Here is a 14,620-nt window from a genome sequence, read left to right on the forward strand (position 1 = left end):
CTGACACATTTCTCAATTTTCCTTGTACCCTTTCATTTGGTCTATATTAGCTGGACCCAGGCATGACACCCCTGTCTAAGAGGCTGGTTCTTTTGGCCCTTAAAAGCACTTGATCTATGAGTGCAGGTCATTAATATGGTACAGCTGTCCATTTTCCTTTTTCTGTTTTTACAGTATGCGCTATGTACAGTATTTGGCCCTTGCTCTTGACCAAGACAAGATTTGGACCAAAGCTTAAAACATGTGTCCCTATGGAGCGTTTGCCATATTTATGTGAAGTCAGACACCTTTGAATCAATGCATTTGAATCAGGAAAAGGAGCATCCAGTGGAATAGACATTCTTTTATAGAAACCGATAGTCTTTTTTTTTTGTCTGACGTGATGGTGAAAGAGGCTAATATGATAACTCTGTCCTTTTTGCTTTCCTATGGGTGGGACATTTGGTGCCCCAAAGTAAGTACTTACTTGCTCTATGAGTGCAGATCTGTCATTTGATAAATGGGCTGGACACAGATGGGACTCGGACCAAAGGTTAAAGCATTTGTCCTTAAGGAGTTTCGGGAGGCTCTTCTACAATTTCCTACAGATCCTTGATGTGATACCTCTATTTTCCATTACCTAGGACCAAACGTGACCCTGGGAGGATGGTTCTTTGGTACCCCAAAGCACTTGTTCCATGAGTGCAGAATAGATCATTAATTTGACACATTTCTCAATTGTCCTTTTGCCTTTTCCTTTTGCTCTATGTTGTCTGCATTTGTCTCTGGATGCAGACGGGACGCCACTGGCCTGGTGGCTGGACCGTGACGGAGCCAGGAGGACGTACTGGGGCGGCTTCCTGCCCGGGGTACAGCAGTGCTCATGCAGCCTGGAGGGCAACTGCATGGACATGAACTACTTCTGCAACTGTGATGCTGACCAGGACACATGGTAGGTGTTTACGTACATATAAAATGACATCATTGTGTATGTAGTAGGGCATTGTATGCAGGCCTGGACTGGTAATATGGCATCCAGGACTGTTTGTTGTTGTTGTTGTTGTTGTTGTTGTTGTTGTTGTTGTTGTTGTTGTACCAACATAGGCGGACAAAGGGGTGAAATGTTCCAGGCCAAGATAGAGGGAGGGCACAGAATCAGGTCCTCCTTACATTGAATGTATTGGGTTGGGCGCCCTCGTAGATTATTTTGTCCTGGGCCCCGTCAAAGCTGTCAGCGGCCCTGCCAGTTCAGTCCAGCCCTGATTGTGTATTCATCTATGTATCTATGGTGCATCATAGTAAGTGATGAGTTGGATTCATGCAATGTGTATTGAGTGCTACTGCTAGACACCTTCATTTCTCTTGGGATCAGTAAAGTGCTCTCTGCTCGACTCTACTCTGCCCTCTTAAAACATTTGCACAGACTTCATTAATCTTGTTAAAGAAACACTGTGTAATTTTGTTCGAGTTCATTAATTCTCTTCAGTGGATGCTGAAGTCAGTCGATACTTAATGAGCCACTAACAGGCGAGTGAAGACTCCTTTGACCTAGCTTGCTTGATAGCATGCTAGATTAGTTGCTACATGTGCGTGTAGACATGTAGGGGTTGTCACTCTGGGTGCTGATAAGTGTAGGATTGCCACTGTTTTTTAGCTGGGGAAATCCCATACTGATTTGCACAACCGATCTAAAAAATGTTGGCCTGATCTGAGGCAATCTGATAGTGCTTGAAAGGCAATGATGCATACTGCGTACATGACAAACAGAACCTTGCAGTTTGCTTGAATAGATACTGACACGATTGTCTATGGGCTATGTGTATGGCAAGTTATACATTCGTAACAGCCAATAAATGGCAATGGGCAATCGTAAACCACACATTTCCTGCGAGGAATTGAATAGGTGGCCTCCAGACTATCTCACTTGTGTGGTGTTAACCAGGCAATTATTTTTTCAGGTACTTCACTGTGACAAAGTAAAAGGATACATTTGGCTTTGTGGTCTTTTGTGTAGCTTTTTAGCTAGTGAACATTTGGGAGTACACTGTTAATCCTGGCCTCTACTAAGAGCCTTGTAAGGAAGCTAACCAAAAGCTGTAGAGTGTTGCTTCTGAGGTAATAAAAAAAGCCAAATATAACAGCCAAGCTAAGGCCATAAAAAGTAGGGGAAGGAGTTAGGAAGTCTGCGGGGACTCACACCGAGTATTGGCAGAGAGCCCTGCTTTGGCAGAGTACACTAGTAATATTATTATTAATAACATCACAGCCAAAAAAGTTTTTCCCCCCCTTTTTCGCCTAGAGCCATGGAATTCTGGCTGCTCCCTCTGATGAGAGTAAATTCTCAGGGTCACGCCATAAATCAGAACTCTGAAGTGCTGCACACAATACCATACTGAGTCGTGGCGCTGACCTTATGCCCAAATATAGTGTCCGTAAAAAAGAACTACATTACATTGCCTGTTATTTTTCAGCTCTCACTGTAAAAAAAAAGCAGTGGCGTGCTGCTGATACGGTTGAAAAACAAGGAAATAATAGCTCGGTATAAAATTAATTAATCATTTGCTGAAAGTGCAGCACAGAATGTTCTTTTTGCAAATGCAACAAATATACACAGTACTAATAATAGATGCAGTATATTTAAAAAAAACAACAACTCCTGATAGCCTGCTCAAGCTGTAGACTTTGTCTCAGGCTTACAAAGATCTCTATACTGTACACTTACAGTCGGAGGATGGAAATAACAAAACATGCACTCTCCATCTGTGCAAGACCAGATGGAGGAAAAGCTCACAGCACATAGAAGCACATACTAGATTCAAGGATCAGTATTACGGTAATACTTTTCTTTTCCAATTTTTGTTGCAATCCCACCCACTATACTGCTGTCCTGTGCTCCTTTCCAACCCTTACAGTAATATGCACTGTTTTCTGCCATTGTTTTTTTTTTTTTATCTCACTCTCACTCTCTATCTGTCTCTATCCTGCTCTCCCTTGCTCCTCCTTGACGTTTCCTCTTCCCCAGGGTAAATGATACTGGCCTGCTGTCTTACAAGGACCATTTGCCCATGAGAGAAATCGCCATCGGCGACACGAACAGGACTGGCTCCGAGGCCGTCTTCAAAATTGGACCGCTGCGTTGCTACGGCAACAGTATGTTATTTTCATCACTCTTGACACTTGGAGGAATAATGCCAGCCGCCTGCCAACACATTTCTGTGCGTGTGTGCGCCGCCGCGCATGTGGTTGTGCGTGTGTGAGTGAGTGTATGTCTATATACTGTATGTAGCCTATTTTAAAATAAAGCAACGCTCAGCAAATGTCACAACTGTTTATTTCTCTCCCACTCCTCCTCCGCTCTCCTCCTCTTGCCCCCATCATGCAGGGTTCTTGTGGAACGCTGCGTCCTTTTATCAGGAGACGTCCTACCTCCACTTTCCCCCTCTCCAGGTGGACCTGGCCCTGGATATCTCCCTCTACTTCAAGACCAGCACCCTTTCCGGGGTGTTCCTGGAAAACCTGGGGGACCAGTCTTTCATCCGATTGGAGCTGAGCTGTGAGTCCACACCACAGCAAATGTTGCGGTGTAAATGCAACACTCAGAGTCAATTTGATATCTTCTAGATCAGTGGTTCTCAACCTTTTTTGAATAAACGCCCCCTTGGCCTCATCACAAGCCTCCTAACGCCCCCCTGACCTCATCAAAAGACTGACAACGCCCCCCTTAGTATTGAAAAAATGAAATAGACTAATGCCACCCCAATGACATCTACGCACCACCCCCTTTCAGCTGTATCCTTCTCAACGCCGTCCTCAAGCTCCCCAATGCTCCCCAATGCTCCCCGGGGGGCTGTACCGCCCCTGTTGAGAAACACTATTCTACAAAGTAGATTGTACGTGGTCCAGGAGAATTACCTAAGTGTTGAATTAATGCTGCCGAATTTACATTAGCTAACTATAGCCAGTCAATTTGGCAGTGCTAACTTGATACTTTTAGAGTGTGACCACATACACGGGACAAGTGTTAATTTAATTTCATTGCACTTCAATAATGTTTTTAATATCCAAAGAGACTTATAGTTATTACATGAGCAAAGGGTATTGGCTACAGTCCCTGGAGGATCGTGACGTGAGGTGTCCTAAGGGCACTGGAACCATGAATGATCATGGGATTCAAACAGGCAACCTTCTGATTGCAAGACCAACTCCCTAACCTTCATGGCCCCCGGCACCCATAACCTGTGTTCTATTTATGTATTTAACTCGAGTCAAAATTAACATTGTTCGCAGTGGTTCGTACCCTGGGGGTGTGCTACAGATTGCAGGGGGTGCGTGGGATGTTGTTTGTGTTGAGGTTGCGACCAAAACTGCTTGCAAACATTATATTTAGAACAATTGAAGACCAAATTAAAACATGTTTTTGTCCCCATTTAAAGTCATTAAGGTATTGATTAATGTATCAAGCAAGAATCATTGTATTTAATCATTTAAATATTTTTTAGTGTGTATACACATGTAGAGGTTTGGGTTGGGGGTGCGCGGCTTGTCTTCAGCACAGGTAAGGGGGTGCGTTAAGAAAAAAAGGTTAAGCACCACTGCTATAGCGTGTATTTGGTCTGTTGAGAATGTTACTGTGCAGGACCAGTAGCCATCTTCATCCAACTGGGTGGGTGGATGTGGGAGGGAATGTGAAGGCAGCACTTTGGTTTAAAGAGGTAGTTCCAGACTCCACTCGGTGGTTTTCTCTTGTTTGATCGAGATGGATAATAGATGGCCTCAAAAAGTTGCTCAGCGTGGTTGTAGCATGGAGGGTGGGTGGAAAAAGGAAGTCAGAGGTGCCTTGCTCCACTGAAAATGTTTCGGCCACATTATTTTAAACTTGAAAAACACAGACCTAATATATGTCGCATGCAAAGACACCAACTAGCGAACTGGTCTGATAGATCGCCCAGTACAGTAACATATGAAGTCACTGATTGAGATTAAAAAGAGACTAGGGTTGCTCAAAAGTATTTATTGGAGTATATAGGGAAATGCACAGTGGACATGAGAGCATTCAACCATCGTATTGTGTTCAGTTCCTGGTACCATCCCTTTTGTTTGGGTCGGTTTCAACCTGTCTCTTAAATCACCTCTAACAGACAAAGAAAAATAATTCTGTACCTCCGAATTTGCTTCTCATCTTTTGTTTGCATTGTTAGGCTTCCATTTATATGAACGTATTTTGTGTAATACTGTAGGCTATATTTGGTGTGGGTTTTAGATCATTTTATGTCAGAATATCCCCCAGATCAGAGCAATCAGAGATGGCAAGCTGGCCCCATGCCAATGTCTGATGTACAGTATGTGATGTTGTGTGTTTGGCGCTACCCTTGGGCGAACCAAAACACTTCAGGCGGACACAATGAGACAGACAAACAAAGAGACAGACAGGATCAATGCAATACCTGACCCAAACCCCTCTGGATGGCCAGGTAACAAACAGTGAGTCTTACTTTAGACTGGATAATCTATTTGAATTCACTCACAAATATTATATTTAGCAGATGACTGACCATTATACAGTACACCTAATAAAGATGCTTGGCAGACCGCTGCAGTTGAAACGGCTGGCATTTCCTTGGCTAGCTCCTTTGCAGTGTTGCCAGATTGGGCGGTTTCCCGCCCAATTGGGCTGCTTAGGATGGCCGTGTGCGGGGAAAAAAATGATTTTTGAGAAAAAAAACGCTAAATTTTTGGCCATAGAAATCAATAGAATTGGGCAGAATTTAGCGCATTTTGGCTGTTTTTGAGAACCTTTTGGGCGGGATTTGATCAGACACATCTGGCAACACTGCTCCTTTGCACGTCAGAGAGAACAGTAACAGGAGCGCCCTCCGTCTCATCTAAGCTTAATTACCATCACTACCAGCACACGGCCAGTTTGTGACATGTTCAAAGGTCACTCTGATGCTTCCTTGAGCTGAAACCAAAAATGTAACCGTGAAATCTAATCATTAAAGGTTACCTTGTGTCTGTGTGCTGCACACCACCCTCCACCCCTCTTTCTCCATCCCAGGATTTCTGTAGACTCACTTGTGAGACGGACTACTGTCTCAATTTGACAACCTGATGGATAGATAGATAGATAGATAGATAGATAGATAGATAGATAGATAGATAGATAGATAGATAGATAGATAGATAGATAGATAGATAGATAGATAGATAGATAGATAGATAGATCCCACCGACTGATGCATCTTTTCTTTCTCTCTCTGTCTGTATGCATCAAATCTTTTCCTCCATTGTCTCCCCCTTACCCCACCGCCCAACGGCTGATGTTCCTCTCGTTCTCTCTCTCTCTCTCTCTCTCTCTCTCTCTCTCTCTCTCTCTCTCTCTCTCTCATATTGCATTGTCTCCCTCTCCCCCTCCTCCCTCTCTCCTTCCCCCTCCACACAGCTCCGTCCTCAGTCACCTTCACCTATGACCTCGGCGACGGGCCGGTCCGGCTGACCGTCAGCTCTCCGGCGGCCCTGAACGACCGGCAGTGGCACCGCGTGCACGCCGAGTGGAACGTGAAGGGCGGCTGGCTGCTGGTGGACCAGCTCCCGCAGCGCCACGTGCCTGCTGCCCCCGAGGGACACCTGCACCTGCAGCTCAGCGGACAGCTGTTCGTAGGTCAGTTCACAGTGACTTCAGGATCAGCTCTCTCTCTCTCTCTCTCTCTCTCTCTCTCTCTCTCTCTCTCTCTCTCTCTCTCTCTCTCTCTCTCTCTCTCTCTCTCTCTCTCTCTCCTACTCACCAGCTATGTGTTTCTCGAAACTAGTTGTTAGCCAGCTCGGGTGGTTGCCAATGAGAAAATGCAATGGAACAACAAAGTAGCAAACTATGGTTTTGAGAAACACACCCCAGTGTTGTGCATTACATTACACACATTACACATATTACACACATTACCCGCCGCCCCCGAGGGACACCTGCACCTGCAGCTCAGCGGACAGCTGTTCGTAGGTCAGTTCACAGTGACTTCAAGATCAGCTCTCTTTATCTCTCTCTTACTCACCAGCTGTTCGTAGCTCTCTCTCTCTCTCTCTCTTACTCACCAGTGTCGTGCATTACATTACACTTGCAGACTTTATAAACTTTGCTACTAGTAATATTGCTAATATTAGTAGTACCATAGTACATTTAGCTGACGCCTGTCCAAAGGGACTTACACTTATTTAGGTTCAGGGTATTGGTTACAAGCCCCGTTGCAATGTGGGGTGAGGTGCCTTGCTCAAGGGTACTTGAGCCATGGATGAAGGTGCTGGTAAGGGTGGAGTTTCAACCTGCAACCCTCTGATTTACAGGGCAGAGCTCTAACCACTGAGCCATGGCTGCCTTCGTAGTAATAGAGGTAGTCATATTTGGCCCTGCTGTGGCCTAACGGTAAGGCACTCGTCTACTATGTGGCCGACCTGGGTTCGATTCCCGGCCTGGGTCCTTTGCTGACCCTACCCTATCTCTCTCTACCAACTCACTTCCTGTCGCCATCTTCACTATACTGTCTCAAATAAAGTCAAAAAGACCACCAAAAAACAAGTAGTCACACATTACACATTACATTACATTACTACAACTGCATTAGCATTATATTACACTTGGCATAACAGTAGTAGCAGTAGCAGTAGTACAGTAGATCCCTGAGGGTGATTTGGCTTCTGTACTGTACCCATTAATGAATTAATTAATTACCACTGACACTCAAGCAGCACAATGAGAAAGAAAAGCACACTCCGCCAAAGCAGTGGACAGCAGCTGTGTGCTGATGCAGGGTCTGCATGGGGAGCAGTGAGGGGTTGGGACAGGAGCCTGGTTCAATGTCACCCAGGGCTGGCCTGGGAGCAAACAACGGGGCAGGCATTTTTTTTTTTGGCATAGACCAGTGCGAGCTCAGTTCAGTGTATTTGTTATGGATGCATCAATGGGTAAATTGTAGGAGGCCTATACCACAAAGCTGGTTCAGGAGTAAACCAGGTTACGTTAAGAGGTAAATCATCTCATAGAAGAGCCTGGAGTCCTCGTTTTCTTAAAGCGGAATTCACCTTTCAAACAATATTGTGCCCTATCTCTGTATTAGACCACATTATAACAGGGGATTATGTAGCCACTGGATATAATATCTTTATATTAAATATAAAAGCTATTTATTGTTTTAGTAATGGTGATTTCAAGCGTCATCAAATCACCGGAAGAAAAAATAACGACTACAATGCCATTAGAACGTTGCTGGGTGATTGGACGCGTCATCAAATCACCTCGGCATGACAGGCGGCATGGAACAGAACAGCAGGCAGGCAGATAACACTTAGAGGATGGAGATATTTACATTGTCCGGATAATAAGCCTACTTCAAGTAGGCCTATAGGTTACTGCACAGTGGTAAAAGCCTTGGTGCATTCAATACAACTGCTTAAAAAAAAAACTTTTGTCCGCATTGTTAATATGCGCTCATTGTCATAGGCTATCGGAGCGCACCAGTCCACGATGTCTACGCCTGCCAAGTGTAGCCTATTAGGACTGCAAGTTGTAATAACACATGGTAGGCATTGCCTACACGTTTTTTTGTTTTTGTTTTGCTTTGTTATTAATTTTAATATGCCATTAATATGCTATTAATATTTTTAATATTAGGCCTATTATTAATATTTTAAAATGCTATTAATATTTTTAAAGCTTGCTGAATTATTTGAGGTCCGGTCCGGATCACGGTGCAGCGGCCACGGACTCTCCGAGTCCTAATGGGCTAAACAATAGGAGCTCGACAGTGAAGTTGTCTTTAATTGCATCAGGCTTCAAAGTTATTTGATGGATTGCTGAAGGAGGCTGCGACCATTTCTATCCTTAAACGTGGTGTCCTCCTTGCACTGCTGGCGATGTTCATGCTCCTCTTACGCAGGTTGCAAACAAGGTAGCCATAAATGCATGCGCTGGCTATCATTACTGCACTTGGACTTGATTGCATTTAAACAACACGAGCAAGAACAAGGCACACTCAGGCAGGCTACTGAAATCTACTGTCAAGTCATTGTAGATTTCAGCTCACTCCCCAGGCAGTCAGGGCCACCTATTTTGCATAAATTATAAACACAGACTTCCTCTCGAGGGACAGTTGAGACGCGAACGGACAAATCAAATTAAACACTTGACCAAAGTAAGCGACGATAGCCTACATCTTCAAAATGCAGGTCTAACCCAACACCTCCCTCAAACTGGCGAGATGGAGACGGTGGGGTGTCCCGATGCGCTATTTAGGCCTATGTGGGTTTGTAAGTTATGTTTCACGCACGTCATTTCTCATCTTCTAAAAACAGAAAGCATAACCTGAACAGCTGAATGCCCAGAAATGCGTGCGCACGGTGCAACTTACCGAGGGGCGATTTTCCTGCGATTTTCCATGTTGCACTTGCATTAGAGTCAATGAATGGGATGAAGACCATTTCTAAAAGGCAGCCTGCACATTTGTTTTATTTAGGCCTATAAATGATCAATTCCCTCTGGCTTGTAGGCCTATTTGTTAGGGGCCAACAGCAGAGGTCCGGATGAAACGGCTTTTGGTCAAACACCAGCACGAGAGAGAGAGGGCGAGAAAGCGTGCGCTCTTTGATAAAGTTGGTTGAACGGAGACAAGTCCGCCTCGCCTTTGGATTTGATGGGATTAAACAGATAGATAGAGAGATATACAGGCTAGGCTACTTCCTTCTTGAATGAGTATTACATTTATTTATTTTTTCAAAAATAGGCTAAATGTAAGGTTAGGCTAGCCTTCTCATTTTCCGTTTCAGCACTGATCTGAGGACAGCGACAGTTGCGACACGAGCTGCACTTCTCAACAGTTTGTTTTTCCATTCGCTTTTTATTCGCTGTTAGTAGCTATAGTTTGCGCAATGAGACCCCGTGAGGAAAATGCATGATTGTTATGTTATGCTACATTAACAACATCAATCTGTCTCTCGGATAGCAGCTTACATTTGTCCTAAAACCAGCCACGACTGCTGGCAGCGAGCACTGAGCAGCCAGAACGCAAGATTCCTTCGAATTCGGTGACGCGTTAACCTGGCAACGATTACTTAGTTTCCCGCAGTGCATTCTGGTTAACTGAGTACGTTAAAATAGCTTTGGCAATCGCGGTTCAGCACATAATTGTATTAAATTAAACTAAATAATGTAAATTACTTCATTTTTCTCATGTAAAATGCAAAATGAGGATAAATTACATGTGATAACAGCACACATTGCCCAGAGGTGAATTCCGCTTTAAGAAACTGAGGACTCCAGGCTCTTCTATTAGATGATTTACCTCTTAACTTAACCTGGTTTACTCCTGAACCAGCTTTGTGGCATAGATAGGCCCCTGGTCTCTAAGGAGCTGTTTCCACGTAGCAGGATATTTTTATATGTGGATATTTTTTTCTCCTGGTTGTATTGGTTTTGCATTGGTTTTGGCTTTCCGTTTCCATGTAGCAGATATTTAAAATCCAGATATAAAAAAGCAGGAGAAAAAAATATCCTCTTCAGGGGGCTGAAACACATTTGTTACAATGGAGGATTTATTTTTATCCACATATGGCGTTTACATATAAACAGGAGAACAAAATACCCTGCTAAAAAAATATCCTGCTACGTGGAAACAAACAAACAAGGCATCTGCTTGTCAGCACGCCGTGAAAATGCCCTGTATGCCGGATTTCCAGTCCAGTGTCTGTGTCCCCTCTGCCACGGGTGAGGACATGCAGAGTGATGACCAGCCACTTCTTCTGCCAATTTTTTTCTTTTCTTCTTCTTCTTTTTTTTTGTCTTGCTGGTCCGGGGTTGAATTTAATCACAAGTGTCCAGCCCACATGCCAGTGTGGCCAGGCTGTCCCCTCAGACCTCTGGCACTCTGGCACTGTGATTCCACTGCTGATTCTGTGACCTTTCGAGTTTTCCTTTTATCACCTACTGAAAGTATGCCATCCACCCACCAGAGTGCCAGCAGAGTGCACTTGACACACAAAATCTGGTATTGTAGAAAACTAGATGCTCCTTGTGACAGTAAATGTAATTCACTGCCAGGGACGTCCACGGGGCTTTTCAATTGATGCTCCTGTGAGTGAGCGACGAATTGCAGTTATTGTATCTGTATGCTCTCTGCCTTCCTGCACTGGTTGGTTGTAATACTACTGTACAGTATTCTGTTGCATGTAGAAAGATTTGACAACACAACCTCTTAGCTCACCCTCCAACCGATACCAAATTTCGAGACACTACCCCATCTTGATTTGGCTAAAAGTCTGGTTCATTAGACCAGCATGATTGGTGTGTTTCGTATTGGACAATAGTATGCATGTGAGTGATTCTACGATTCCCCTACGCTTTTGGCAAAAGCAAAATGTCAATTATCAGTATTTTTTTTCAACTAAATGCCCTAGATGTTTACATAGTGTATATATTTAAGTTTCCAAACAAACAAATTGCCAAGCTTAATCTTAAATCATTTGATAAATACTCTAATGAAAGCGAACATTTGCTTAATTATTTTGTCAACAGTGTTATGGACAAATACTATGTCATTTCAAACATATATAAAAATACTACAGAGTTGAAACAATATGTGTTTGAAAGTGCTTATGTCCCTTTGCAGTAATGTTGTCATTAATCTGTGCAACTGATATAGAAAATGTGATTGTTGAGCTTCATAAGTAGGATTTTATGAGTCACTGTGATACAGACTGACACATTTTTCATCATAAATCACTGTAACGTCTGATTTGAATATAGTCACCCTCCTTACACAAGACTTCCTTCTCCAGAGATAATCCCTAGTGTATGTTCATAGGATTTTTCCAACACATAAGGGATCAATAGCGCAAAAACACTTTCAAAACAGTCAACCGTGTTACTCAACTGTGTTACGGTCAACAGTGCAGGGGAACAAGTCTGCACTTTTTTAGGAGAAAAAACAGAGCAGACAAACCCATCTCCCTAGAACACAAATTGTTCTGTTTGTTTGTCTGTCAATATGGATATAAATTGGCAAAAACATACTCCTCCTCAACTGTCATCAGTGTTGCCAGATTGGGCTGGTTCCCGCCCAATTGGGCTGCTTAGGATGGCCGTGTGCGGGTAAAAATGGCATTTATCAGAAAAACCTTCCCACTGCCATATAAATCAATAGGATTGGGCGGGCTTTTAGGGCGGATTTTGATCATTTTTTGGGCTGGAAATCATCAGCCTCATCTGGCAACCCTGACTGTCATACTTAATTGTAACACCATTGACGGTAACACCGTTGACATTTCAGCCATTTTTATGGTGTTGTGCTAACTAAGGACCTCAGAAGTTCCACCACAACACCTTAATCAATTCATGTATCTGTATGCTTTATCTGTGTTTTTCTACATGTGATTTCTAATTCAGATTCTTATGAATATGTTGATAACACCGTTGACAGGCAATTTTCCCGCTATGAGAACATGAAAAAGAATGGATTAAATTATGGAAGGATGGAGCTCAAAATTTACCAAAAAGTCTTCCCGTATCCTGCCAAAGAGGTTATGACATCACGTGATGTTATTCGTATGGCCTAAGACCAAACCATTACTGATTTATGGAGGAGGTTTCAGACCGTGACACGGTTAACACAGTTTTCGTGGACACACACAAAATGGCAAATTTCATGTATAATGGAAAGGACAGTGGTCTTTCTGACAGTTTTGTCATATTGTGATGATTACTGTGAATCAACATTTGCAATCGTCTTGGGCAAAACAAGTTTCTTTACATGCTAATATGAAGACTGAATCTGACATTTGGAAAACAGGACGGCATGAAAACGCCCAAAACCAGTATTAAATATTCATTCTTGCTGAGGGAAATAATGCTATGTCTACACTTTCTGTATTATATGAAAGATAAATGTTTTCTAATGTCCAAAACATCATTGGATGCAGTTAATAGTTAGTGGAATTGCCAAATAAAATCCACGGACTTAAAAGTGTAGGCGAATTAGAGAATCACTCATGTAGCCTACCCTTGTATGTGATGGACTTGTGTGCAGTACAGATTATTGAGATATGTCTACAACAGCAAGTCATCTGTGCCAGGCCAGTACAGTCCAATATTATACTGTAAAGTATAACTGTAGAACATTGATCAGAGACAACCATACTGTATGGTTATTGGTAATGTATTGCTGTGTGTCGTTTAATGTCTACCTTGTAGGCATAGAGCCTGTATTGAAGTTTACTGTACAGTAAAAAGTGCTGCATCCCTAGCCAGGCAGTGCCCTAGTGACGCAGCACCTTCAGTGTTGCTTCTAGTCAGGCCAGGAGCAATACAGATACAGTTTCTGGGCTCCGGAAAAATTGGGAACTCCTCCCACTTTGTTGGGAAGCAAACAACCAGAAGCAAACCAAGGGAGGCGGGTCAACCTTGCCGTTTGGGAAATGATAATTGCTATGCTCTTGGTCAGACCTAGCCTGGGAACTCCCATACTGCCTTTAGTTCTACACAATCGTTTCGATCTGAAAGACAGTCTCACTTGTGATTAGGTCTGGTGTTAACCAGGCAAGGTCAGACCCAGTCTCGAAGAGATTTGAGTATTGATGATAATCGGGCTACTGCATATCTAGCATTAGTATGCATTTAGATTTCTTAGCAATGATTTTTAATTATTTGGATAAAGAATAAACGTCTACTGCCCCCTCATTATCCGCATGCTCGCCATTTCCTTGGCATGCACTAAAAAGCTACACTATATATTGTTGTGCTGACCAGCTTCTGTGACCTGAAAATAAATAACATTTGGGTTAGCTTTACCTCAAGCATTTTTTTTTTTTTTTTTAAACAGACCTTTGAGAGGAGGAGGAGGGGAGGTTAGTGTTGCTCTCCTGCATCTTTAATTCAGTCCTTGGTTTAGATATAAAAATTCATTGCACAGGACAAAGCACATATCTGCTATGAATTTAAAACACAAACAAGCACAATATCCGGCAGCATTGCTGATCGATGCAATTTTAGGCTTTTTCCTGTCAGCCTCTGGTAAGAACCGTTCCTATTCGTTGTAGAAAAGCCGCACTCTCGCCTGCAATTGTTTTTTCTTTATCTATTGGGTTAGCATGACACACAGACAGACGTTTTGGCTTAACCCATTGTGTCCTGGAGCGAAATATATGCTGCATTAAGTTTCTTGACATTGGAGCTGTTTTATTAAAAATGTGGGTATGTTAGGGCTGAATGAACACATTTTAGTGTAAAATCAAGGTTCTAGCTTTTAAATACATCTTCTTTCATGTTTTATGTGCTTCGGAGGCTGAGATATAAAATGGGTTAATGGTGCACTGTGTAGGATGGTAGCCAAAGTAGGTATTGCAACTATGCTGCTCATTGAAACTATGCTGCCAATTGACAATTTGTTATCTTATTATGTTTATTTACTAAATAATGAACAAAAACATAGCTTACTGGTAAGACTAAAGTACAGTAAGTTTTTCGGCTAAAAAATTCTGTTTTTGAAAATTCAAAATGGCGGACATGGAGAAGATCCATCTTTTCATGTATGAAAAGTGCAATTTTCCTAGTCATAATGACTACTTACAATTTGATGGAGGTGGTAAGTGCTCATGAAAAAGATAACAT

At 42.8% G+C, this 14,620-nt stretch overlaps 1 protein-coding gene across 1 annotated transcript in view; it reads left to right on the forward strand.

Moving 5' to 3' along the window:
• Positions 1-14,620, forward strand: part of cntnap5l (contactin associated protein family member 5 like) — a 168,223-nt gene that overhangs the window by 120,506 nt on the left and 33,097 nt on the right. The window contains exons 14-17 of the mRNA XM_063211883.1: positions 775-931; positions 3,002-3,129; positions 3,362-3,532; positions 6,419-6,637. Coding sequence (XP_063067953.1) covers positions 775-931; positions 3,002-3,129; positions 3,362-3,532; positions 6,419-6,637 — 675 coding nt within the window. The remainder of the gene's footprint in view (positions 1-774; positions 932-3,001; positions 3,130-3,361; positions 3,533-6,418; positions 6,638-14,620) is intronic.

Source organism: Engraulis encrasicolus, chromosome 12, assembly GCF_034702125.1.
Source record: "Engraulis encrasicolus isolate BLACKSEA-1 chromosome 12, IST_EnEncr_1.0, whole genome shotgun sequence".
Classification (NCBI taxonomy): domain Eukaryota; kingdom Metazoa; phylum Chordata; class Actinopteri; order Clupeiformes; family Engraulidae; genus Engraulis; species Engraulis encrasicolus.